Here is a 25570-nt window from a genome sequence, read left to right on the forward strand (position 1 = left end):
GTTGTCCTAATACACAGTAATAGTAATTTGAGTTCTAATTTGCTTTTTAAACCAGAATTAAAGACTAATAAATGCATGTATCAACAGTATTGAGTGCCTAATCTGTGTTAATGACAGAATTCTAGACCAGTAAAAGTCATGCAGTTCCCCCCCCCCCTCCTCCGGCAAATCCCAATTTTTTCCCCAAGCCCAGATAACACACATTAATGTTTAGCTGTTTAATCTACTAGAAGTAATTATTGGATTCCTTAAAAATTCTATTTTTTTCTCTAATTTAGATAGTGGCCATCTGGAGATGGAGGTGTTTAATAATGTCTGCATAGCCATCTATTAAGGTTACTGGAATAATAGACCCCTAAACCTGGCAGAGAGTTGGTCTAGATGAGGGCTGTCCCACGCTCCAAGGGCTGGATGTCATGCGCTGCCGACACCCGGTTTGGCGAAAGGGGAAAAAAGTTGTGATACGTCCAGATGTTCAAAACAGTTCTTCAAAATCCCTTCCAGCCTTTATATTCTGACATTCTATTGTCTTAAGAGTGTAGAGTTATAACTATACAGTTGTTCGTGGTGAATTTGAAAAGAGGGATTGACAAATAAGGGTTTTGCAGATCCAGCGAGGAACCAAGAAAAACTGTCTTGAGAAATGATTGGTTCCTGGCAGACTGCTACAACTGTCTTCCAAATGCATAGTTTGGGCCACCTGAAGATTTCTGCATGAATAAATAATGAGAAAAATGCTTGATGTATATTTGGAATGTCACACTACGACTGAGGATATTCATTGTCAAATTCCTCTTACAAATGAGACACTAGAACAACAGTTAATTATTTTTCTATTTTTAATTACTCTCTTATTGTTTTTATCCTTGGCATCATTACAATTCCTCTGCTTTTTTTTGCTCTTTAACTTAGGAAAATACTAAAGATGTTATTTCTCAATTGTTATTGTTTTTTCTTTTCTTTTATTACTTGGGTACAAAGAGAAATATTTTAAAAAAGAAATAAGAACAAATAAAAGAAATAAAACAAAAATAAATAAATAATAGGAATAATAACAAAAAGAAAAAGTGAAGGAGATGCAGCTGCTTTGTGTAAAGCCAGCAGGGTAATTCTGGGTCAGTCCCGGGTTGTTGGGAAAATAGGAGGAGGAAATATACTGCTAACATACTTTTTTCACATTCAGAAGGGAAATGTATAAGCAAATAAAAAGGACCCCCACTCTCAGGATTCATTACAGAAACTGTCCTGTGTGAACTAGAACAACATGCATTTCAAAACTATACACTGAAATTTTGCTATTGTTACATGGACTACATGTTTGTCATCATCAAAAGAAATGCATTGAAAGACTTTCATACCCTACTGAACTCCATCTTCCCATATATACAATTCACAATGGAGGAAGAAATGGCTAGACAATTACCATATTTTCTGGAGTATAAGACGCACCAGAGTATAAGACACACCGTTTTGAAGAGGCAATTTTTTTTAAAAAGTAGGTAGGTAGATAGAGGGAGAGAGAGGGAGAGAAAGAGAGAGAAATTCAGTAGGTATGTAGGGAGAGAGGGTAGGTAGGTAGGTAAAGGAGGGGAGAGAGAGAGAGAGAGTAGGTAGGTGGGGGAGAGAAATGTAGATAGGTAGGTAGATAGAGGAATAGAGAGAGAAATAGAAAGATAGAGAAATACAGTATATAGGTAGGGAGACAGAGAAGGGTAAGTAGGTTGGTAGGTAGAGGGGGAGAGAGAGAAAGAGAGAGAGAAATACAGTAGGTAGGTAGGGGAAGAGAGAGTGAGTAAGTAGGTAGGTAGATGTTTCCAGGTGTATTTATCCATGTGCTAGAGAAGGAAATTGCTGATAATATGCAGCACCTAAGACTTTGTTTCTGCTGGCACAGCACTTGATCAATGTAATTCTCATCAACCAGTTAAAGAGCTTTCCAAAGGGGGGGGAGGTTTTTGCACTCTGCAAACCTCCCCAAAACGGCCTGTTTTTCATGAAAACGGGCCCATTTTTTTAAAAAAAAGGCATGAATAGCCTTGGGGGGGACTTTCAGAGTGCTCCTGGGGGATGAGGGGTCCAAAAACAAGCAAAAAACGGGCCCGTTTTTTGTCAAAAAAATTGCATGCATAGCCTTTTGGAGGCTTAGAGTGCTGCTAACCCTAATCCCAGCTCCCAGGAGCTCTCTGAAAGCCTCCAATTCAGCAGAATGGATACTCACAAGCATTTATTACAACACATACAAAGCCTTGCACAATACATATAAAGGAGAGGAAGGAAGGAAGATGGTACAAGATCAATTATTTGACACATCTTGCCATACATCAAAAAAATTTCAGAAGCAGTAGAACACAGTTTCTGAGATCTGCAAGTGGGCATCACATACCACCCAGAGGCTACCATACAAAAACAAATCATGCTTTGCAAAGATTGCTTGGAGGTGGGAGATACGTCTAATGTAATCTACCAGATCCCCTGTATAGATTGTTCCTGTGACAATTAGGACAGATGGGTAAGAAGTTAACAACCAGATTGGAAGAACACAGGGGAGCTGTCAGATGAGGAACCCAAATTAATTCATAGACTCAAATTGCAATGAATAAAGTGTACATTCAATTTTTGCAGCTACTAAGATTGTACAGAGTGCAGGTACAAAGATAGCCAGAGAAATAATTGGAGCCTGGGAACGAGTCCCTTGTCAGTCAACAAGAATCCTGATTTACCACCACTTATTGGGTACTTAGGAGCCAAGGACTTGGCAGCACAAAGAAACAACAGCTAATTGCTGGCCATCAACATATCAATCAACCAATAGGCAGGTACCATATAAATATGATGCATAAAATATAGCACAAAGCATATATTTCAGTAGAGAGAAGTTCCCTGAATATGTACCCCGGCATGAATACAGAAGCTTGGAAGATTAAACCTCTGGTCCCCTCCCCAGTGACCAACCCAGATTGGATATTGTGTTGAATATGTTAGGCAGCTTGACTTATTTGTAAAAAGAATAAAAGGCAGGATCTAAATAAATAAATATTTCAAACAACATAGTATGTACCCAGAAAATCTAGTTAACTTACGAAGATCTAGAATGAGTGTGATTCTTTTTTATCATTATATCCTTAAATTAACAACATAATTGTGCTTATTTTGTCCTACTTCATGTTATTGCTTTGTGGCACCTAAAGCCAGGATTATATTTTCCTGCAACTAATCAAACCAGAATCAGAAGGCAGAGAATTTCTTTTATTATCATGCCAGCTTCTTCATGTATTATGAATTACTAGCTTGTGCTTGTATATTACACAACCTTCGTTAGTTTTTCCTCTATAATGAATGGAAGAGAATGGATGTAAGAATTGAATTTAATACACATATTTTTATCATTTCTCCTCAACCCAAAACGAATCCATGCATCATGGAAAGGTAGAAATAATGAGGATGAGGAAGTAAAACACAATTATTTCCAAATTACTTCTAGAGGGTTGCCTTACTTGGCATACTAAGAACTGAAATAAGAATGAGAAACTTGTATATTTAGGAAGTATGGCAGCAAAAGACTGATCTGTTTTTTGGTGTGAAGTCTAATAGGTGACTGTGTCAGGGCAAAGCAAAACTTGTATAAAGAAATTGAGAGCTAAGATAATTAGGTCCAAAAAAATATTAGCCTTACCATCCCAATCAGATAATAAAACTAATTGGCTATCTAGTAATGTTGGAGAGTCTTCAGTCAATTCTCATCAGCGTTTCCCAAGGAAACAGTATTCCATAGAAATGGAATTGTAACGCAAGTTGTTGCCAGCAACTCCAGATGAAGCAAAATAGTCATCAAATCTGGACTCTCCATAACTGATTTTCTGAACTGAAATAAATTTCCACTTCAGTTCATGACTCTGCCTTGATAGGTTGATTTGCCAAGTCATAATACTATGTTGAAGATGTACATAGTCCTCACAAGACACATGACAAGTTCCTTGAACTGGACTTGACTATAAATCACAGCCCCTTAATTTTAGGCATAGTTTGATAAGAATTCCCTCTAATGCCTAGGGATTCCATTAGTTTAATTTCCACTGTTTCAGCAGTGCTCCCTATTCATGCTTCCTGACCTTGAATCAGTGATGTCCCACTTTCTGAAAATTACTGATTCAATGGATTAACATGATAGGTCAAATGATTCATTGTAACATTTTATCCAAAAATCTATTTAATATATTATTATTTAATACTTATATGTAATCCTTTTCATTCCTAGTTTCATGCAATGGATACATTACATAAACACAACTATGACCTGAGCAGTGCTATTAGTGTTTTGGTTCCCCTTGGAGGTCCTGTTCTTTGTAGAGATGAAATGGAGGAATGGTCGGCATCAGAGGCTAGTTTGTTTGAAGAAGCCCTAGAGAAATATGGCAAAGACTTCAATGACATACGACAAGATTTTGTAAGTAGACATATCTAAATAATTATTAAATTGCCCTTAAGTCTTTTATAGCTTTTTCCCTATTCCACAGTCAATTAAGATAAAGATTTGTTATTATGAGCCAATTTTTCTATATACTGTACAGTGTACACCAGTGGTCTCCAACCTTGGCAACTTTAAGATTTGTGGACTTCAAATCCCAGAGTTCCTCAGCCAGCAAAGCTTTGTTCAGTACAGGAAGAGATTGCTCCTGAAAAAGACCTAAATAGAAGAATTATTTTTCCCCCAGGGACAAAGTTTTTGAACCCTTTAACAGTGTTTCTTACAGTTTTAAATTCCAAGAATAGTGGTCAAGTGTATCATATATTCCAGTTCTTAGGAAAAAAGATTATATTTATATAGTTTACCAGGCAAGCTCTTAATATATATTCACTTGAAACTATCAGAAACTATCAGAAGATCTTCTCTTCTTTCCCAACTGCCTTCATTGACATCGAATCACATATCACACATAGCTTAAATGACCACCAGGAGGCATTATGTGACAGTTTTTGTCTCATTTGGAACTTGTCAAACATAGCTGGAACCTATGTGGATTCTTTGGGTTCAAACCTCTACTGGGAATCAGACGTATGAATCTTTGCACTTCAGATAATAGTATGTTAGTTTTAGAAACTGTCTAGCTATTGGTGTTCAGTGGAGATGCATCAAAAGATATATGGAATTCATTAGAATAGTATATGCTGTCTACCTTCCCTTATCCTTCAGAGGAGAGTGGTACAGATGTTACATAATGTTATGCCCTTATGCCTAGGTTTTATGTGACTTTCATCTCTACAAAAAATAGTTTTTCTCTGATAGCCCAACTGTTTCATCATTTCCTTTTTAAAAATGTAATTTTGTATTTAATGTTTTTCAGCTTCCTTGGAAATCTCTGACTAGCATCATTGAATATTATTATATGTGGAAAACCACAGATAGATATATTCAGCAGGTAATTTTTTTGCATTTATAACATCCAAATGTACAATCTGATATAAACCAATATCTAAATGAACAATTTTAAGAGGGGGCTTTCAGGCATTACAAAATCCCTATATAAAAGGTTCAACTAAATGGCTATGTGTATGTTGTCAGCATTCCAAATATCATGCAGAATTAAATCAGAGTCCAAGGCAGAGCTATCCTTAAAGTTCCAATTTAATAAGACAGACATCTTGGCAATAAACTGTGGAATCCCAATTCTGAAAACTTCCTGGGATCCCACCCAGTTGAAAGTTTGTGATCTTATCCCCACAGCCATAAATCCATCACATGGTCCAATCTTCTTCGGCCATGCTGGCATCTCCACCCAGCTGGTTCTGGTCAGGTGCAGAGGTGACCTTGGGCTTCTAGAATGGAATGACAACAACACATTCCACAATTCTACTCCTATCTATTCCTCCTCCCAATTACTACACTAATGAAACGGCATAGGAAAATAATAGAATGTGTGGCAGGCCAAAGATCCTAAAAAGGAATATAATTGCAGGCCTGACACATGTAACATAAAGCCTCCGTCGTCACTCCAGCTGTTTTGCTCTAAATCATGCATCGGTAGTTGTGTAACACATTTCTGTCCTTTCAATAAGCACTGTATACCTGGATGTGTTCAAAGCATGGGGGCTGGGAAGTTAAATGATCTGTGAGACATTGCCATTGAGCTTTTACTGGGTTTGTTTTTGGCTATTTAGTTTTTTACACTTTTGTTGATATTCTGTTTTGTATTGTTTTGTAGTGTGTTGTTAGCCAGCAGGGGTCGCATCTGTGAAAAGGGTTGCAATGTAATTTGAGCAAGCAGATAAACCTGGAGGAAACTGGGTTGAGGAAGGCAATGTTAGATTACCATGCATAATAATTTCAAAATACTAATTCCTGTAATTTCATTTCCCCCCTAAGGGTTTAATTAGACCTGAAGGCATTCAGGATTTAGAGTAATTGAAACTTGTTGCCCTGAATCTAGAATAGCTGTTATGCAAAACTGAATTTTTATGGCAGGACAAAACATCAGGAATTTGACCTATTATTTTATTGTCATCATGCTAAGATATCTTTCAGGCTATTCTAGAGGTTTTACTAATTACTAATTCTCTTTCCTGGATCTCTGGATTCAGGCCTTTTCATTGAATTATTATAGTTACACTTCCTGAAATTTGATCTTTTGCCATTAATGGCAGCTATGCAGCGTTTACACTACCCTAGCCAAAGTTGTCTCATAAATGAAGATAACAAATCATAGTTTGGATCCAACTTATTTGAATGGTTTATCATCTACTGGTAGTAGTTTCACATGAATTATATGTGATTTATAGTTTCAGGATCCAGGCATAATTGAGAAAGATAACTTGTCTTTCATTTTCGTCCTCTTGCAAGCAGAATAATAAAAAGAGGTATACACACGCACAAAGTCTTCTACAGCTTGATTTCAGTCACCTGACTCCTGGGAGACAGTGAAACTAAGACATCGGTGTTTGTTGCCTTTTTCCATAAAACTTTACAGTGTCATTGCAGCTCACTCTTTAGCAATTTCTTATAGAATGAGCCATTCCAATTGCATTATACTTATACCTTGTTCTTTGGCTGTTTGTGATCCAATAGATGCAGAACAGAGTTTTTTCCAACTCATTGTTAAATTAACTAATTCAACTATTCTCTTTCAACTAACATGTTAAAGAGCAGAAGGGTCCATATTATTGCTACATACACAGTGGAAAACATTGTGAAAAAGCTTATCAGAAGTGGTAAATAAGGATTTGTGCGTAACTAAATTTTATACCGTATGGATATAATCACACCTCCCAACTAGCTTTCCTTAGCTTCATTTAGTACAAAACATTATAAATTCTTCTTTAAATTTAAATAGATTTCTTCCCAATAAATTCATGTGTGATATCATTACTTAGATCCTATAAAATAGTATTTTAACTTGTATGATGAACTTTGAGCAAAAATGTTTCTTAGCTTCTGGGGTTGTGAGTCAATGTTAATATGATCAGTTTTAAAGGTTTGTCTGCTCTAGGTGTTTTCAGATAGGAAATCTAACAGTGATTATGATAAGTTATTTTTAATGTATTTTTATTGACTGAATCTGTCCCCCAAACCTGAAATTATTATGGACTTTGTTATTTAATAAAAACTGCAATATGTGTGTGCATTATATCATATTTGTGCATCTGTATGTATTGTAGTAATGATTGCAATTATTTGGAACATTTTAGCAATTACTTTAGCAACCTCATTGTTTTTTGTGTTATTGTAAAAACTCACCTTAAAGAATGCTATAATGTTCTTTCTTTGGTTAACTCCCAGGGTTTTTGTTGATACCCTTAAGCATAAGCAGGAGATCTAGTTTTGACAGTACTGACTTTTCAAATGTTTAGAAATCTGAGGATCTTACAGGAATTGTCCTTGGCCCATCTCAATTCTATGTAATGTTTCCTAGTTATAAATATACAGAAACAAATCCACATTTCATTTGAATGCAAGTTCAACTTAAATTTGTGCATGAAAATTTTAGCTTAAACTATTTTGTCAATTCAGATAAATCAAATCTTTAAATAAAGATGTTGTTAATATTTTTAAATAAATTCTGTTAAAAAAATTAAAAGATAAAATCTAACACAAACTAATAGAGAATAAAGAAAACAAAAAGGGAAAAAAGAAAAATCAAAAGTGCAGAAAGAAAAGATAAAAACAATATTTTGCAGCAAATATAAGCATGATTACAAAGTTATCTCTTACTCTATGATTACAAAATAAACCTGTTTTTTCATTTTCATCTAATTTTTTTGTAATCAAATTAGCAAGTCATAGTGCTAAGTTTTTGTGTTTCATGCAAAAAGTCTATAAGCATTTTCCTTTCTCTAATCAAGGAAGTGCATTTAGCTATATGCAAGAAATGTTATTAAATTGATATACTGTTTTCTTCTTATGGGATGCCTACAGTGACTGAATGATTCTTAAAACAGCTTTGTTAAAAGTTTTCATTAAGGTTGCTATTTTTAAGTTGTAATTAAATTAAATTATTCAAACCCAACTATGAGTACTCAAGTGAATAAAAAATCTGGTAGAGTCTAATTGTATCTGGAAGGGATATCTAGAAGTGAAGTGTCGCTATAGCAAAACCCTTTCCTTGAGTGCCTTTGCAGCCAAATCTCCATGGACAGAAGCCTCTGAAGCCTCTGATATATGTCTTAAAGACTAAGAAGTTTAAAGTAATATTTTGCACAACATTGTAATGTTAACATTGTGTTAGGCACTAAATTATTCATCTTTTCCATTAGAAACGTCTAAAAGCTGCTGAAGCAGAGAGTAAACTAAAACAAGTTTACATACCAACTTAGTAAGTATAACAAACACTAATACTTTTATTTTAAAATTAATTTCAGTGTATGGACAACAAATCTCAGTTTTTTTTATTATATATATATATATATATATATATATATATATATATATATATATATATATATATATATATATATATATATAGATTGAATTTTTATTGATATACACATAAGCAGTAATCAGATTTCAGGCTGGGTTACAGCACTGAGGTGTCATTGATCATGCTTCTGGGTAGCTTCTGGCAGACCCAGAACAAGGAAGTGCATCCATTCTACTCCTTGAAGATATTGGTATCCTTCTGGTGGCAACCTAGGAGATTGAGAGTGGGGGCATAAGTTCTTCTCCATCCTCTTGAGACCAGTTCCAGTCAGTATTGGTGGGGAGTGAGGAGTCTATCCCTAGTCCTCTGCTTTGCAGGGCTCCATAGGACTCCTGCTCCTATTTAATGTCAGAAAGCTGCTTATTGAGGCCATTCATTAGTATGGGGTTAAAATCATCTGCATGTTATTATGTCATTTATACACCTCTACTCTGGACTGTCCAAGGCTGTTGAGACTCTTTTCCAGTGTCTGGAGGATTTGAGGGTTTGGCTAGGGAAAAACAGACTTTGTCTCCACCCTAACAAGATCAAGGGACTCTGAATTTAAGACTCCCACCCTCAATCTAGATGTTTTCCACTATTATCATAGATTGAGTTAATTCTCCCAGATAGAGTGGATATTTACATTGAAGATCAGATGCCAGTTGGGATCCAAAAAGCTTTTGAAAAAATCCTTTTTGTGTACCAGTTATGCCCATTCCTAGATCTGGCGGTATTCCTCAGTCATTCAACCACTTCCTGGTTGAAATATTGCAGTGTAATGTAGATCAGGCTGCACTTGAAAAGGATTTTGGTCCCAAATGTCATACAGAAAATTATAGTATACCACAATGTGTATATGTAACATCATTTCTGCGTGAGATACACTGGGTCCCACTAGGCTTTTGAATGTAATTCGGGATTCTAGATGTTATCTTTAAAACCCTGCATGCTTATTTCTGGGACTTTCTGTTTCTTGTAGTCATCCCACTACTGGCAATGCTTCTTTCTGTGAAGCTGCATCACATAGTGGGAGTTACTTGAAGGTTTAGGGTGAAGTTCAGAATAATTGCTAGATGCCACTCTGAGGCATGGCTAGCTGGGGTATTCTGAAAGGTAAAGTCCACAGGCCTTAAAAGTTACACTTTTAAACGCTCCTGCTTTATAGCATCATATGGAGAATTTTTTTATAGCAATCACAAAACTTTCTTCTATAGTAAATGGAACTCGGTTGTAACCAGTGTGGTAATAAATTACAGCTTTTTGAGAAAAATCTAAGCATTTTAAACATGTTTTGGCATTTTCATAGAAAATATATAGTAGCATTTACCTGTACTCTTGACAATTATATCAGCAGTAGAAATGTGTGGATCAATGATTTGATTCCATTTGATGTGGCATATCAAGTTGATTTAACACTTTGATTCAAACGTATTTGATTCAAACGTATTTGATTCAGATCATATTGATCATCTGAACCAAAGTCATTTTGGTTCATGGCTCAGTTGAATTGCTAACCAACCTTTGAATCAAACTTTCACATAGCTCTTGTAGTTAGCTAAGAATTTATTTAAAAATGTTTCTGCCATATAGCTCATGCAATTAATGCATGTGTGATCATTTTAAAGCAACAAACCGAATCCCAGTCAGATATCCAGCAATAATGGAAAACCAGGCGCCATGAATGGGGCAGTTGGAGCACCACACCAGACTCAGAACTCACTAATAGGCCGTGCTTGTGAAAGTTGCTACAGTAAGTAAAAGTGTGCATGCGTCTGTGTGCGTGTGCATGCATGTCCTCAGAGAAGTGTATGGAACCCTTTCTTCTGGAAGTAGCTTCCTCATAAAAAGGAGAATGTGAAATGAATGGAGAAATCGAGTCACAAAAAGTTCTATGTGTATATCATTCATCAAGAGCTTTAAGTATGTATATATCATTGTAAAGAGAGCGTGCAATTAGTCTATGCTATTTTTGAAAAAGTATACTGTCATCCTGTGCCTCTATATTTATGTGTAAATATATTAGTAAATATTTGTCCTACATAGATTGACTAGATTTTATTTTCTTCTTCTTTTAGTTACACAGTCGCATCAATGGTATTCCTGGGGTCCACCCAACATGCAGTGTAGATTATGTGCACCATGTTGGATTTATTGGAAAAAGTATGGTGGTCTTAAAATGCCAACTCTAACAAATGAAGATAGATTTTCACCCAATCAAACCACAGAGGTAATGCTTCATTGTTGTTAGTACTTAGCATCTTTGCTATTTTATCTTAATTCATGTGCTTCATTTTATTTGTATATATTAAAATATATTTAAATCATTGTATGACTTACTCAGTCAGCTAACTTTTACAAGTTTTGTGTATGCTACTAAGTTACAGTATCTCCCAATTTAGTGCTTACCAAGTGTGTTGGAATTATATCTACATCATAGTAGTTAAGTATGAATTTAGGGACATAACTTCCTTGAATAATTTCTTGCACTTCCCACTTACTTGGCCAACCATGCTGCACCCACATTCCATTCCCAATTCTGTCTTGCCTGTTTTCCTCCTGATACAACTCCAGATCATCAGTCTCAATTTTGACTCCTCTTCCTCCAGCTTGGCTGTCCTGATAGGTTTTCATCATGTATCTTGCCTAGTAGGAAAATGAAGTTGTCTTATTCTTCAGCCACAGCAATATGTACATCCAAGAGGCCATGGCTAAAGAAGAGGTAGGTGATAGAAGAGCAGGGAGCAAGAACATTGGAACCTCCTGTTGGATATTGCAAAGTGTCCACTCAGCCTGAGCCTGTCTCTTGTAAAGCTCCTTTCTATGGAATGAACTTTTAGGTTTGTTCTTGATAATTTCAGAGTCCAACACAGATACAGATCAATGCATAGATGGGATTCCAGACAGAAATTTGTTTACATTCAATGTCATTGTTATTGTTGTTACTGTTATTTTCCTTTTGTTATTTATTAAATGTATATGTCACCAATCTCTGAACAATTTCTGGGTGGTTATAGACCAAAAATATTTTTTAAAAAAGAAAAGAAATACAATGATAGACCAAAAATGAAAATTTATTCATATTTTGATTTGATTTGATTTGTATAATTGGCCATCTAAAACCACTGACTTTGGGTGCCAGTGTGGTTATTATTGTTATTCTTATTTATTTCAGGATTCGTGTGTCCGAACACATATGTCACGACAAGCAACTCAGGGCATACCAGTCCGGAACACTGGTAGTCCAAAATCTGCAGTGAAGACACGTCAATCTTTCTTTCTTCATACTACATATTTGACTAAACTTGCCCGCCAGGTTTGCAGAAATACCTTACAACTGAAGCGAGCTGCAAGAAGACCTTTTGCCCTTATTAACTGTGCTGCCATTAGGGCAGAATGTAAGATGTTTCTAAATTCTTAGTTTAATATGTCATTATTCCAACCACTTTCTGTTGTCTTTTTTTGTCCATTATTATTATTATTAATATTATTTTGGCAATAAACATATTTCTGTCTGTATTCCCTTTGTGTTAATTTTATTTTCATTTGTCTTGTCACCAAAGAAAGTTTTCTAAAACTAATGTAAAATTATAGAAAAAATAAATTTATTACTTACTGAATAATAAAATAGGTTTCTTAAGCAAATAATGGGCAGACTATCCTAGATTTGTGCACCTGCTTCAGATACTTTTGCCATGTATTTCCTTTAATTTCTCAATATTTAATTTATCTGGTGGAAAACAGGCTCACAAACTATTTCTTGATATAGTATGAAGATTGATTAAATTGATTGTAGATCCAAACATGGCCCATTGAAATTATATTTTAAAAATCCCATTAGTTTAAGAATGAATATTAATATTCATGGACAATATTCAGATAATGGCACTGCACTTTATCTTTGTTAATGACCTTCTCTACTGGAACAGCATGAAAGCAGGTGCAGAAGACTTTTTGAAAGACATATACTAGGACAAATTTCAGGATAATTTTATGAGTTGTCCTAATGGCCATTTCATCACAAGAAATGAACTATTTTTGAGGTAGCTGTAGGTTCTTGTCATTTGTTTAATGGCAGTAGCAAAAACCTAGGACCCCTGTCACATAAGACATCCCTAAGGTGAATCCTTTCCTTTTTGTACATTTTGTGCTTCTCAGTTCACTTCCGCATCATTGGTCAGCTAATTGTTGTCATATGATTCTCACATTTCTGAGTGATGGACAAGGGAGTCAAAATGGCGTGCATTTTTTCAGTATCATTTTACTGGAAAGTGACTGAATATACAGAGTTGCTGTTTTATATGATTTTTAACATTTTATTTTATTCATAAATTTTATGTGATCACTCATCTCATAAACAAGTGACTCTGTGTGGTGTACAACAATGCTAAAAACAATGTATACCAAACTAGGGAGGGAGGATATTCCATAAAATGGGCCACCCCAGCAGAAAAGGGGCACTGCCTAGGACCTGCCAACTGTAGCTCCTTAGCCAGTGAGAGCCACAGCATACCCGTTCTGCTGGATCTGCTAAGATGGGTAGATGAGGGAGCCACAATACTTTATATAACCCAATCCCATACCATCTAGGGCTTTAAAGGTCAAAAAAAGTATCTTGAATTGGACCAAGAAACAGACTGGTAACCAGTGCAGCTTGTGGAGCAGAGGTGTAACATGTGTTCTAGAAGAACTGGTACCTATGCTGCTGCATTTTGCATTAGCTGAAGCTTCTGGAAGTCTTCAAGGGCAGTCCCGTGCATTAAAATGGTCTGGCTGGGAGGTAACTCTAGAGTTATTTTTAAAATGTGAATGTTTTTATATGTTAAAATTTGCCTCTGTTTTGCAAATTGAGAGTTGAAGCAAAGAGGATTTTAATAGTTGAACACTTTTCAGAAAAAAATTTAAAGACTCTTTTCCATATTATTTTAAGCCTTTCTTCATGCGTTTATTTCTTTTCACAAAACATAGCTCTCACACTTTTTTTTTCATTTATTTAAATTTTTCATTGATAGCTTTGCTTTTAAAGTGGGTAACACTTTTATGTAATGTAATCATTTTCTATTGTGAAAGATAGAATTAATTCTAGGCATACAATAAATAACACACCATGTGGTACATTAGTGAATATGAGACTGAGGAGGGAGAGATGCCTTGACCCAAAGTCTGTTCCTTGTCTCTAAGCAGGATATACAGGGTTTTCTGACACACCTACTACCCGTTTATGGTTCTTCAAAACCAGGTTAATTTATATCCAGTGGGATGCTAACAGTAATGCCCAAATGAACTAGTAATAAACTGCTATGCAATATATAGAGTAGTTTGTAAACATTAATTTATATAATGCATTTTAAGTTATTTGTACTATTAATATTCTTACAAGAGCTGGTTTAGGACTATTTTAGTTGGATCCATTTCTCTATAGAGATTTGGACCTAATTATTTGGGCAATGTGACAAGCATCCATCACAAATGAACATACATTTGGACATCTTAAAATTGTTAAGCTCTTAAATATTTTATACACCATGATATCATGAGACATAGATTATAAATAATATGCAATATTATTTAACCTGTTACAATTTATTTCATAATTCATGTTCTATTTCTTTATTTTTTCTTAATTGTGGATACTTACACACAAAATCAGTGTTACTAATTCGTGACAGCTAATTATACCATTATACCATTTGATTATACCATCAAATAGCATCAATAAGATATTGAGTATGATCAATTTTTGAGAACCTAAAAGTATGTAAGTTTAGTTTGCATGTCATTTAGTTACACAATTTTCCTTCGGTTCCATGATTTTACTGGGCTTTTTGCAGAATAGTGCAGTCTTTTTTTTTTTTTTTTTTACTATTACATCTGCAAAGGGAAATAAAGGTATACTGTTAAGGCAATCATAATGTCAGGTACTCAAGGGAAATAATGAGTAAACAGTCACAAGTTTGTTCCTCCAAAAAATATTCGGTCTTGAAATGCGATCTTTGAAAGCTGCTATTTACATACTTTAGATGTTGCTCTACAGTACTATCAAATTGAATCTTGAAGGTTTTGCTATTGACAAAAGATTTTAAATAATTAATCTTGATCCAGCATCTGGAAGACTATAATAAAAGAATTAGTGGAATACAGTATATTTGGCTTCAATTACAAATTGCACCAATTGGTTTTGCAATGGTGAGGACTAGATATTCTTTTTAGATATCTTTTTAGATATGAAGATCTCTAAACATGATGAAACAGGCTAGCTCCAGGTCAGCAAAGGAAACACCTTTGAGTAACATTTCTTTAGATATTCAAGCTGCGTACTGGATATATATTGGAAGATGAGCATGGCTTTAAAATTGGAGGAACAAACAATAACCTGCATTATGCTGGTGATGCTACCTAGATAGATGGGAATAATATGATCTGAAAGCTCTAGTAGTAGAAGTCAAGAAGCACAGTTAAAATTAAATATAAACATTAAGCCAATAACTAAATGTGAGGCCAGTTTGTTGTGATGGTTAAGGCATCATGCTAGAAACCGCAAGACTGAGTTCTAGTCCCAGTTTAGGCACAAAGCTAGCTGGGTGACCTTCAGCCAATCCCTTTCTCTCAGCCCTCAGAAGCTGACAATGGCAAGACACTTGAAATCTTGCCAAGAAAATTGCAGGGACTTCTCTAGGCAGTTGGCAGGAGTCAAGGCTGACTGGAAGGCACCAACACACAGTGATAGTATAGCAAGCAGTCTTAGAACTGACAAGATACTGAAGTGGTGGATAGTTTGTTTCTTTTAGGATCAACTATAAAAGAGTCAGATGTCAAGAAATATGTTGCAGATTAACTGTAGGGTACCAGATCTTGCACAGTCAAATACTGTGATCTGGTAAATTCTTTTCACAGAAAAGAATCAGGCAGTGAAACACTTAAATGAAAATGATAATTGCCCTTTAAAAAAGCAGGATAAAAAGAGAGTTGACATTTTTGAACTTTGATGTTAGAGAAGACTCCTAAGAATTACATGGATAATTGAGAAAAAATGATTGTAGAAGAAATCAATCCAGAATTCTCACTTGAAGAACAAATGTTCAGGCTCAATTACTGTATTTTGCATACATTATGCAAAAAGCCTAGCTTCTCTAATTCTGGAAAATGTGGAAGGAAAAAAAATAGAACACATGACCATTAGCAAGTGGATAGCAATAGGTATACTCTTGAAGAACCCGAAAGACCAGATTTGGGATAAATCACCCCAAAGAAGATCTAGCTCCATGTTTGCTAAGCATGTCACTCATTTAGTGGCACATAATCAAGACTACAGTGCTAAAAAGAATTTGGCTGCTCAGGAATTTGCACAAACAGCAGTGCCTTGGGAATTTCTAGTTACTCCCAAATGTTAACATTGAGCTATGATCTGTGATTCTCACTGAATCAACCATGGTGCAGAAATCTCCCTGTGTAATACAGTGGTGTTGAAAATGCCATTCTTTGCTATTCATATACCTTTACTTACATCTTTTTTCCCATTCTTTTAATTTGTGTTGCCAAGGAACCTCCATGAGCTTGTAAAATGTCAAAATGTAAAATGAAGATAAGGAACAGTAATAACATGCACAGCACCTTCAGATTAATAGCAGGCAAGCGGAAATGAAGAAGGTCAAACTAGTGGAATAAGTTAGTAGTTTGCCAATTTTCAGCATAAAATTGATCTACAATGAAGTTTATTACATTTGAGAGTAAAGAAACACATTGCATACTAATGTGTTTTTTAAAGCTTTTTTTAGAGCGTTCTCATAGTTTTAAGTATATGTTTGAAGATAAGCTTTTGCAAATGATTAAAAATGCCTGCAGAAATCCTGGATCCTTCAGAAAAAAAACCTACTAACTTTGCAACTAAAATATATTCAAAAAATATCTCAAAAATATTAAACATAAGGATTACTGTTTGCATCTTAGGCTGTTTGTACATGTAACTATTTGCACAAGCTTTTATGAAATAATATAACAACATTCTAACTATAATACTTTTTGCAGCAATGACATCATAGTACAAATGACATTGCATAATCCCTGTTTCTCCAATTTTTTATTTTTCTTCTCTGCAACACTGGAGAGAAATCAGGTTGCTTAAAACAGCATTTTTCAAACTTGTAAACTTTAAGATGCATGGACTTCAACTCCCAGAATTTAAGAAGTCCACACATCTCAAAATTGCCAAATTGGAAACAACATTAGAGATGTTGATATCATGGCTGATACCAATGGCACCATGAATAACTGGGGAATGTCACAAGGGGATTATTGCTTTTAAAATATTGTAAATGTGTTTAGTCTCCAGAGAAATTGATGACAAAAATATGTTTGAATACAGTGCAGTGTTTAAATAATATATGAGGGGAATGGGAGAAATTCTTTGCTGCTATTCTTGTATTTAACTGCAGGGCTTTTAGCTGTAATTTCTCAAATGCACTTGTGCGCGCATGCACACACACACACACACACACACACAGAGACGAATGGATGGACAAATAATGCTTAAAAATAACAAATAACAAAGAGGAAATTGGTATAGACTTGAATTAGACCACAAGTAGGGCAAATTAACTATTGTTATACTAGAAAAAGTTAATTTGATATTCAGAGATAACAGTTTAGAGCTTTCAACATTAGTTATTAGTTAGACTTCTATGTCCAGGAACTTAATATTTATGCTGGCCATTTGTGGCTCAACAATAACTCAAAATGTTTTGTCACTCCCACATTTCAAATGTTTTCATAACTTAATGGAAGTTCCATCAGAATACATATAAAACAGTGGGAATTGCACAAAAAATGGGCTTTGCTTAGTTTGGTTAAAGGAAAAATGTGCAAAAATTTTGTCTGCCATGTGATCATTTCACATAAATACATTAAAAATACTATCTAATTTTCCTAGATTTGTCATCTTGCCATCTATAAAGCAAATGAACATGGCTGTGAAGATTAGATTTTTGCAAAGCATTTGTAAGCTTGAATTGCTTTTGAACTGTCCAGTCTTTCAAAATAATGGGTGCATGAAATTTGGAGAAAGCACTCTAGAGGTAGGAGGGGGCATCAGTATAAATATTAAAAATAGGGCAATAAGAATAACTCCTGTATAAATGTGCCTTCAATAGATAACACATTTGGAGACAGATGAATGTAGTTATCCCACATGTAGTACTGGACTTTTCATAAGTCCCTACAACATTTCTTTTTGGGTAGAAGAAGGGTGATTATATGGGGAGAGTTTGGGATGTTGCTTTATAAAGCAGAAAAGTGCATGACCTTCTGAATCTCTAATAAACTTATAAACCTACTTGGGAATTTTGACTGTGACTATGTGCCATTAAGTCATCTTTGACTCCTAGCGACCTCACAGATTTTCTTCATGATAATCTGTCCCTAACCTGATCTTTTAGATCTCCCAATGTTGCCCTCATCACTACTGCAACCAAATCCATCCACCTTGCTGCCAGTCATCCTCTTTTTTTCCCCTTTTTCCCTTTCCCATCATCAGAGCCTTTTCCTGAAACTTGGAAATCTACTAACACCAGCAAAAAACCAATGGAATTGAATACAATTTTCAAGAAAAGCAAATGTTCAGAGTGACTCTAGTCAGATTTCAGAGAACTAGAAACAGGCTTTCTACATTCTGATTGTCCTTGTTCTTCTTTTAAAGAAAGGTGCAGGTATTTTCCTAGACAGAAATAATTGAGGTGCCCTGACTAAGAGGAAAAAAGCAGTCAAATTTAATAGAGTGGTGGAGATACTTTGGGCAGAGGGAAATTTTTATTGTACAAGGACTCTTGTAAAAAATCGCCGTACAGCTAGGGGTCAGGGTTTTTAGGATAATCAACAAGGTAATTATTTAAGTTCTTCTGCCCCAATTTGGGATTAAATGAATTTGGCATGCAAGAAAATTCAGTGCTTTAATATCGAGTAGAAACAGAAATGGAAAGTTGGAAAATCAATAGGAAAGCTACAGCAAAGAAAGAACATAATACTGTTTGAAACTGCATGAGTAAAAAATCAATTTTGATTCTTATTAGTTTGATGAAGAATTACAAGAAAGAATCTCAAACTGAATTTATCCTGGGTGGAAAAGAGGTTGTACAGTATTTTAAGATGCTGAACACCATTTTAAGGCACTGGACTGAGAAAAAAATGGGGGAAAGTATCTCAAATGTATTAACTCTAGATGCATGCTGAAATAATGTTATGATTGTAAACAAAGCCACTAAAAGTCAAATTTTGGAAATGAATAAAGAAGAATTCCAAAGATGGATGAACCTGTGTGTTAGCAGATTATTCTCAACTCTGTTAAACTCACAGAACATATTTCATTTTCTCCCTTGTAGAGAAATCCATTACTACAGCATCCCTACCTAGTCTCTGTCTAAGAACTTCCAACAAAAGCAAGACAGTTTGCTTTGTTGTTGAACAGCTTTTACTGTTGGGAAAATGTTGCTATCTTCTGCCCTCCCCCATCCCATGAATGTAGGGTTACGATTAGATGGTGCTCAATACAGTCTTACTAGATAATTGTCTAATCACTTAGATTTTATCAATATTTTTAATTATTTTATCTAGAAATGAAGTCTTAACAAGATCCTATAGTAAATTCCTTTTCTAATTTATTTATTAATCTGGAATAATTATTGGGGATAAGGGTCAGGAAAAGAGAAACAGAAAAAGAGGAAAGGAGAATATAAAATAACATTCTGAACCTTTTGGATTCATACATTTCAAATCTGTCCATTGCCTGATTTTCCAAATATGTTCTTATGCTGATGTTATAAAGTGGGGAAAAACTGTACCAAAGTTCATGTAAACTATATAGATGTATTATGTATTTGTTTCAATATTTAAATGGAAAAAATAAGTAATATAAGCTTATGAATGAATTCAGTTATTGATTTTATGCCCTACAGTTTTTTTTTTATTTCTCATAACAAATTGTGCCCTGGCATACAAAAGTTTCAAACCTGGAAAATACTGTATGCAGTTCATATAAATTATTTTTCTCCATTGTATCTCTGGTTTCTAGAGAATTTGGAGTGCTATTATTTTTCATATGCTGAATTAATGAAGTAGGAAATTTATAATCTTGCTTATCTGCTTGTGAATTTCTACTGAAGCAAAATTGGCTTACACTATGTTCTTTTTATCTGAATTTAAAAACAAATAGCAGATTGAGTAGGAGATAGGCTGATAGAATTACATTGAAAATGCTTGGGGCAAACTATTCAGTTTTGAGTTCCCATGTTTTAGTGGATCAAAAGCATAATAAATGGGCCATTCCTAAAAATTAAAGAAATCAGTCTTAACAATATGCATATTACTTGCATAAGAACTCATCCATTATTTAATTCCATAGTTAAGTGAATTAAATGAATTCTCAGATCCAGTAAGCCTGACTTATCAGAAACCAGCTTCTTATTCTCCAATACTTTAAAACTTTCTCTCCTTGCATAACAATTAAAAATAAAAATAAGGTTATATAGTTACATGCATTATTTGGGTTTGGTAAGTGGAAAGATGTTAAATTCCATTTGGTATGGCATCATGGTGCATCAAAAAACTTTTAAACGTTATTTACATTCATTCAGACTTAAAAATTCTCTTCCACCAAATTTTTAACTTTGAAAAATGTTAGAATATCTTGGTATTTTTAGTGCTATGTGCTACACTTTTAAGTGCCTTCAATATTTGCTTTGAACAGTCTTCAGACTTTGCTGGGATCTTAATATTCCTGAATACAGAAGTCACTTTCCTGATACATGTCTAAGCAACAGTACCCATATTTCTCCCTGATACCTTTTTAATGGACATTTTTCAATATCGTTTTCATGTATTGACATTATTTTATCATTGCTTATGTTGAAATTTGCTTCTAGATGCTTTGGCATAGAAGATCAATTAATAATAATTTTGAATGTATTCATGTATTCATTCCCAAACCAGGTACCCTCTAATTCATTCCCAAACCTGGTACTTTTCTCCTCAGAAAGAACAAGCTCATCTAAATGAAAAACAAGGCTAACTGAAGTGAAAAATAACAGAGCATCTAAAATCCCACAAAATAAGAGAATAAGGTTGCCTGCATTGAAGCTTGTTCTTAAAAAAAATGGATACAACTTTTAAAACATGCCAATACTGTAATAGTGAATATAAGCACCAGCTCACTGCAAGAAATTAACCAACTGAAATACAGCACTGCTGCAGTCATAAGACCTTGGATGCAAAATCAGCAAACAAGAAACATGACTAAATAACCCATCCCCAAAATGGAAAATCACGTTGGAAAATAAGATCAGCAATGTAAGCTCAGGTGCAAACCAGATAGAACAGATGAAAGAAGAATAAGAAGATCAAAGAATACCTGACAAATATCATCTAGAAAGGGAACTATTGAAAACAGGAAAGCAGCAAATAACCGGTATAGCCAAGAAGATCAGCAGATATGAACTTCAAATTGCACACTTCAGGCAGAATCACCAGTCTCAGCTGAATCAGAAACATTTGTCCCAATCCATCAATGGAGGAGAAGCTGTGATGACCAGCTAACACCTATAACAAATAAATTGTGCAGTTCTGGGAAGAAGTTTGGGAATACCCAAAGAAATGCAACAAGAATGCAGCTTAGATAAAAAGTTGGATAGGAATAAAAAGAAACTGAAATGAAAGAACTTGTAATAACAGCAAAAATGGTGGAGAAAAGGGCAAGAAAGATCAATAATTGGTCGGCACCAGGTGAAGATAAATAGCATGAAGCATCTGATTGGTCAACACCCACTCATAGCCAAGCAAATTAACATCATATTTCAAGAAAGTGAAACTGAAGAATGGTTAACATCTGGCAAAACTTATCTGCTAATGAAAGAGCTAACAAAGGGCATCACCAGGCACGAGGGGGAAATTACTTACCAACAACTTTAAAATTGCTAACTGATGTTGTGTTTGAGGTAGTCTGACAGCATCTGGTTGAAAAGAAGGGCTTTCCATCACAGCAGAAAAGAAACTGACCAAACAGCAGAGAAAGAAGAGATTGTAACTCTCTGCCACATGATTGGCTAGTTAAGTGCCAAGAAATAACAGTAGAAACATCAAATGCTTCATGCAAAAATCAATGGCACAATAGAAGACACAGTTGCTGATCAATGATCACAGTGGAATCATTGCTCAACACTGTCTATATATGCAGCTTAGTAGTGCAATGGAGTTTGGACTTGACAAATATGCCACTCCCACCATCATTAGAAAAAATAGTGAAAACTGAAGGAATGTGCTATGGAATGTGTTATGCGCTATGTGCTGTGGAAATAATTTGATATCTGGATGAAGTTCATTCACTCCATATACATGGACATTCTCTAAACTGATAATATAAAGCACACTGAAGTCAAGAAGAACTGAATAAATCATGAGAGTGAATAAGCTCTTCAAGTCCATACTCAGTAGCGGAAGTACCCTCAAAGTGATTAATACTTGCACAATTCCAGTCATTAGATACTGTGTATAGCTAGAATAGTGGACTGGGCTCAAGCATAACTAAAAGCCTTGAATAGGAAGAACAAAAAAATAATAACAATCATTCCCACCTAATGATGTTGACAGACTCCACTTAACAAGAAGCATGGGTGTGGAATGTTGGAAGCACACCAAGCAATTGATGAACAAAAAATTGGCATTGGAAGAATATCTGAAGGGCACAAAGAAGATGCACTGAAGCTAATACAATATGAAGATTTACTGAATACTGAACAGAACAAACTGGCCTATAATACCAAATGAAGAACAGAAAAGAGACATGACAAGTCAAAATATTATATGACCAGTACACAGTGGTATACTGCGCATGCACAGTAGCATCCGGGTGGGTGGGTGGAGCCTTCCACCGCTGCCACTACACACACACACACACACACACACACACACACACACACACACAGGTAAGCAGACTACAACAATGACAATGGCTAAGAACAGGAAAGTTGAAGAAAGAGGCAGAGGGGCTAATTCTGACTACACAAGATCAATTTTCCTGCCTAGGCAGGGGGTTGGACTAGAAGACCTCCAAGGTCCCTTCCAACTCTGCTATTGTATTGTATTAAAAATACAAACAAAACCAGAATTGAAAAGACAGAAATAGACAGCAAATGTCACCTCTGCAAAGAAGATGAAGAAACAGTGGACCATCTAGTTAGCTCCTTCAATAAGATCACACAGATGATTACAAACCATGTCATGGCAACGTAGCAACAATGGTGCATTGGAAGATTTGCAAGAATCTGCCTGTCTTAGATCCTTGGGAAGAAATCAATAGGTGGATTAAAATGCCAAATTTAAAATGCCAGTTTAAACATCTGGTTGAGTGTACAACTAATCATAATTAAAAAATAGGAAGTGGTGACAACATCTGATAGATTTCTTAAGCTCAAAGAGGTGGGGGGAAGTACAAGAGATCTAATATCAGATCAGATGGTAAAAGTGACATTATTACAAATTATTCCTGTTTTTGTTCCATAATTGAGCCTTATTAGTGATATTGTGATGACATTCATATGCCACTCTATTTCAGTTCATGTGACAGCTAATTATGGAACATTTCAGATAATTGGCCAGAGTTTTCCTCCTTCTCCTTCTCTTCCACCTGAATCTTTTATCAATATGGTATGTGTTGCTGATGATACATTTTGTCCTGGATCTAAAATGTTGCACCCATGTATTGTATGGAACCAGATAACAATTCATCCATCCTCTGTGTAATTTCTTTAATACAGTCATAACCAATATTTATAGTTCTGTAGCTAACCATTTTCATAGAGTCTCCACGTGCAAAAAAAAAAAAGTCATTTTCTCACTAGATCTTTTATATAAGTAATGGGATGCAAAAGGTTTTATTTAAAGACTATAAGATAGTCATACGTCACTATGTAGTTGGCTAAGGAAAGAAAATTACTTACGTAGATCATGATTATGAGTGTTTCTGGAAGAAGTGGAACCCAGAGAATAGTTAGCATACCAATCAAGACAAAGGTAACCATCGATGGGTTACAGGAACTTGAACAGTACTGAGTCCTGCTCAATGAATTTCACTTTTACTAGAGTTGTAAAAGAATGTTGCCTCTGCAAAACTAACTGAAGCCTTAACACAGGTTGCCAAAATCTATAGCAGTGTATCTCAACCTTGGCAGCTTGAAGATGTGTGGACTTCAAATCCCATATTTCTGGCAGTTGAAATCCACACATCTTCAAGCTACCAAGGTTGAGAAACACCAATCAATAGTATAGTCACATGCAGGCTAACAAGATACAAATGGCACAGATGGAGGGCAGACAGGAAGTGTTAGGTTAAGAAAATCCTTAAGATGGGATATATTGTGATTTCCTGAGGCCACCCTATCTAGACTGTCTGTTATATCATGGTAAGGCTGGAAGGTATAGTTCTCTTGAACTTCTGCAAAAGATCTTTCTGTTACAATGATCTTTAGATCTTTTTGCTACACATGGAGGGACAACAGACCACTGCCGTCATTCTACATTATATATGAGTGTCCTTTCAAGAACATCAAGCCCTGGGCAGTTTGCCAAATGAAAAATTATATACTACTACTACTACCACCACCACCACCACTGCTAATCATCATCATCTTATTAAGATCAATTTCTTATCAGAGGGCAGTTGGCGGCCACAGCTGCTTTTGAGTTTGTATTTTGTCCTCTTCATTTCAGACTAATGTTTTCTCTTCAATCCCTAGATGCTGATAGACACTGTGAATTTATTGGGAACCCTTTGAAGATTAAAAGCACTAGGAAATCATTATCATGTATCATTGGATACCTAGGTGAGTGTTTCTAGCCAAAATGAATTTAAGGGGGAATACCATTGTACAGTATGTAAGGTTAACTGAATTTTGTAAATGCATAATATTTAAGAAAAGGGAAAATGCAAACATTAAGCATTGATCAAAGTTGTTAGGTAAGCTCCCTGTTGGGAGAGCGAGAGAAGTGTTGAGAGAGTTGTGTTGGAGAACACACAAACCAGCATACAGAGACACTGCAGTTTAAATAGGCTTTTACTTTTGTGGAAATAGAGGTATCAGAGTCCATCAAACAGTCCAAGTCATACACGGATAAGACAGTCAGTCATCAAAGTCTTTCAGTTAAGGGATAATCCAAATAACATAGTCCAGTATCATATAAACAGTCTGGTACTCAAAGTTTGCTAGCAGTTGCAAAACTTACAATAGCTCACAGCACTTTCTAACAGCCAGCTTCCAAAACACTCGGATCAGATCACCCCAGCATCTAACAAACAGAGAGCTGATAGTCATTCTGGCTCCTCTTATGGTCGATTGAGGAAAACAGCAACCAATCACATTTTACAGTATGATTTAAAGAAACAGGTATAGCATTGTTACCTGATTTATATATTGCCAACCCAACCGTTAGATTATATTCCTAACAAAAGTACTCTTGAAGCTGTTCTATGCAGCACCACAGCACTTCACTGATAACTTACAGCTTTGTTACATTTCCTTTACCCATCAAAAATAGCTTTTCTACATACATAAAAGCTACATTTTAAAAAGTGAAGCATCCAGTTGAGGTGAATTAGCTATGCATCAATGATTCCAATCAAAGCAGTGAAATGGAATATATCTTGG

The 25570-nt window shown here is 35.3% G+C and overlaps 1 protein-coding gene across 1 annotated transcript in view; it reads left to right on the top strand.

Moving 5' to 3' along the window:
• The window catches only part of MTA3 (metastasis associated 1 family member 3), a 139369-nt gene that overhangs the window by 77595 nt on the left and 36204 nt on the right, over positions 1-25570 (top strand). The window contains 7 exon segments of the mRNA XM_032215812.1: positions 4256-4444; positions 5343-5417; positions 8746-8804; positions 10517-10641; positions 10967-11118; positions 12064-12286; positions 24662-24748. Coding sequence (XP_032071703.1) covers positions 4256-4444; positions 5343-5417; positions 8746-8804; positions 10517-10641; positions 10967-11118; positions 12064-12286; positions 24662-24748 — 910 coding nt within the window.

Source organism: Thamnophis elegans, chromosome 4 (genome assembly GCF_009769535.1).
Source record: "Thamnophis elegans isolate rThaEle1 chromosome 4, rThaEle1.pri, whole genome shotgun sequence".
Taxonomy (NCBI): Eukaryota; Metazoa; Chordata; class Lepidosauria; order Squamata; family Colubridae; genus Thamnophis; species Thamnophis elegans.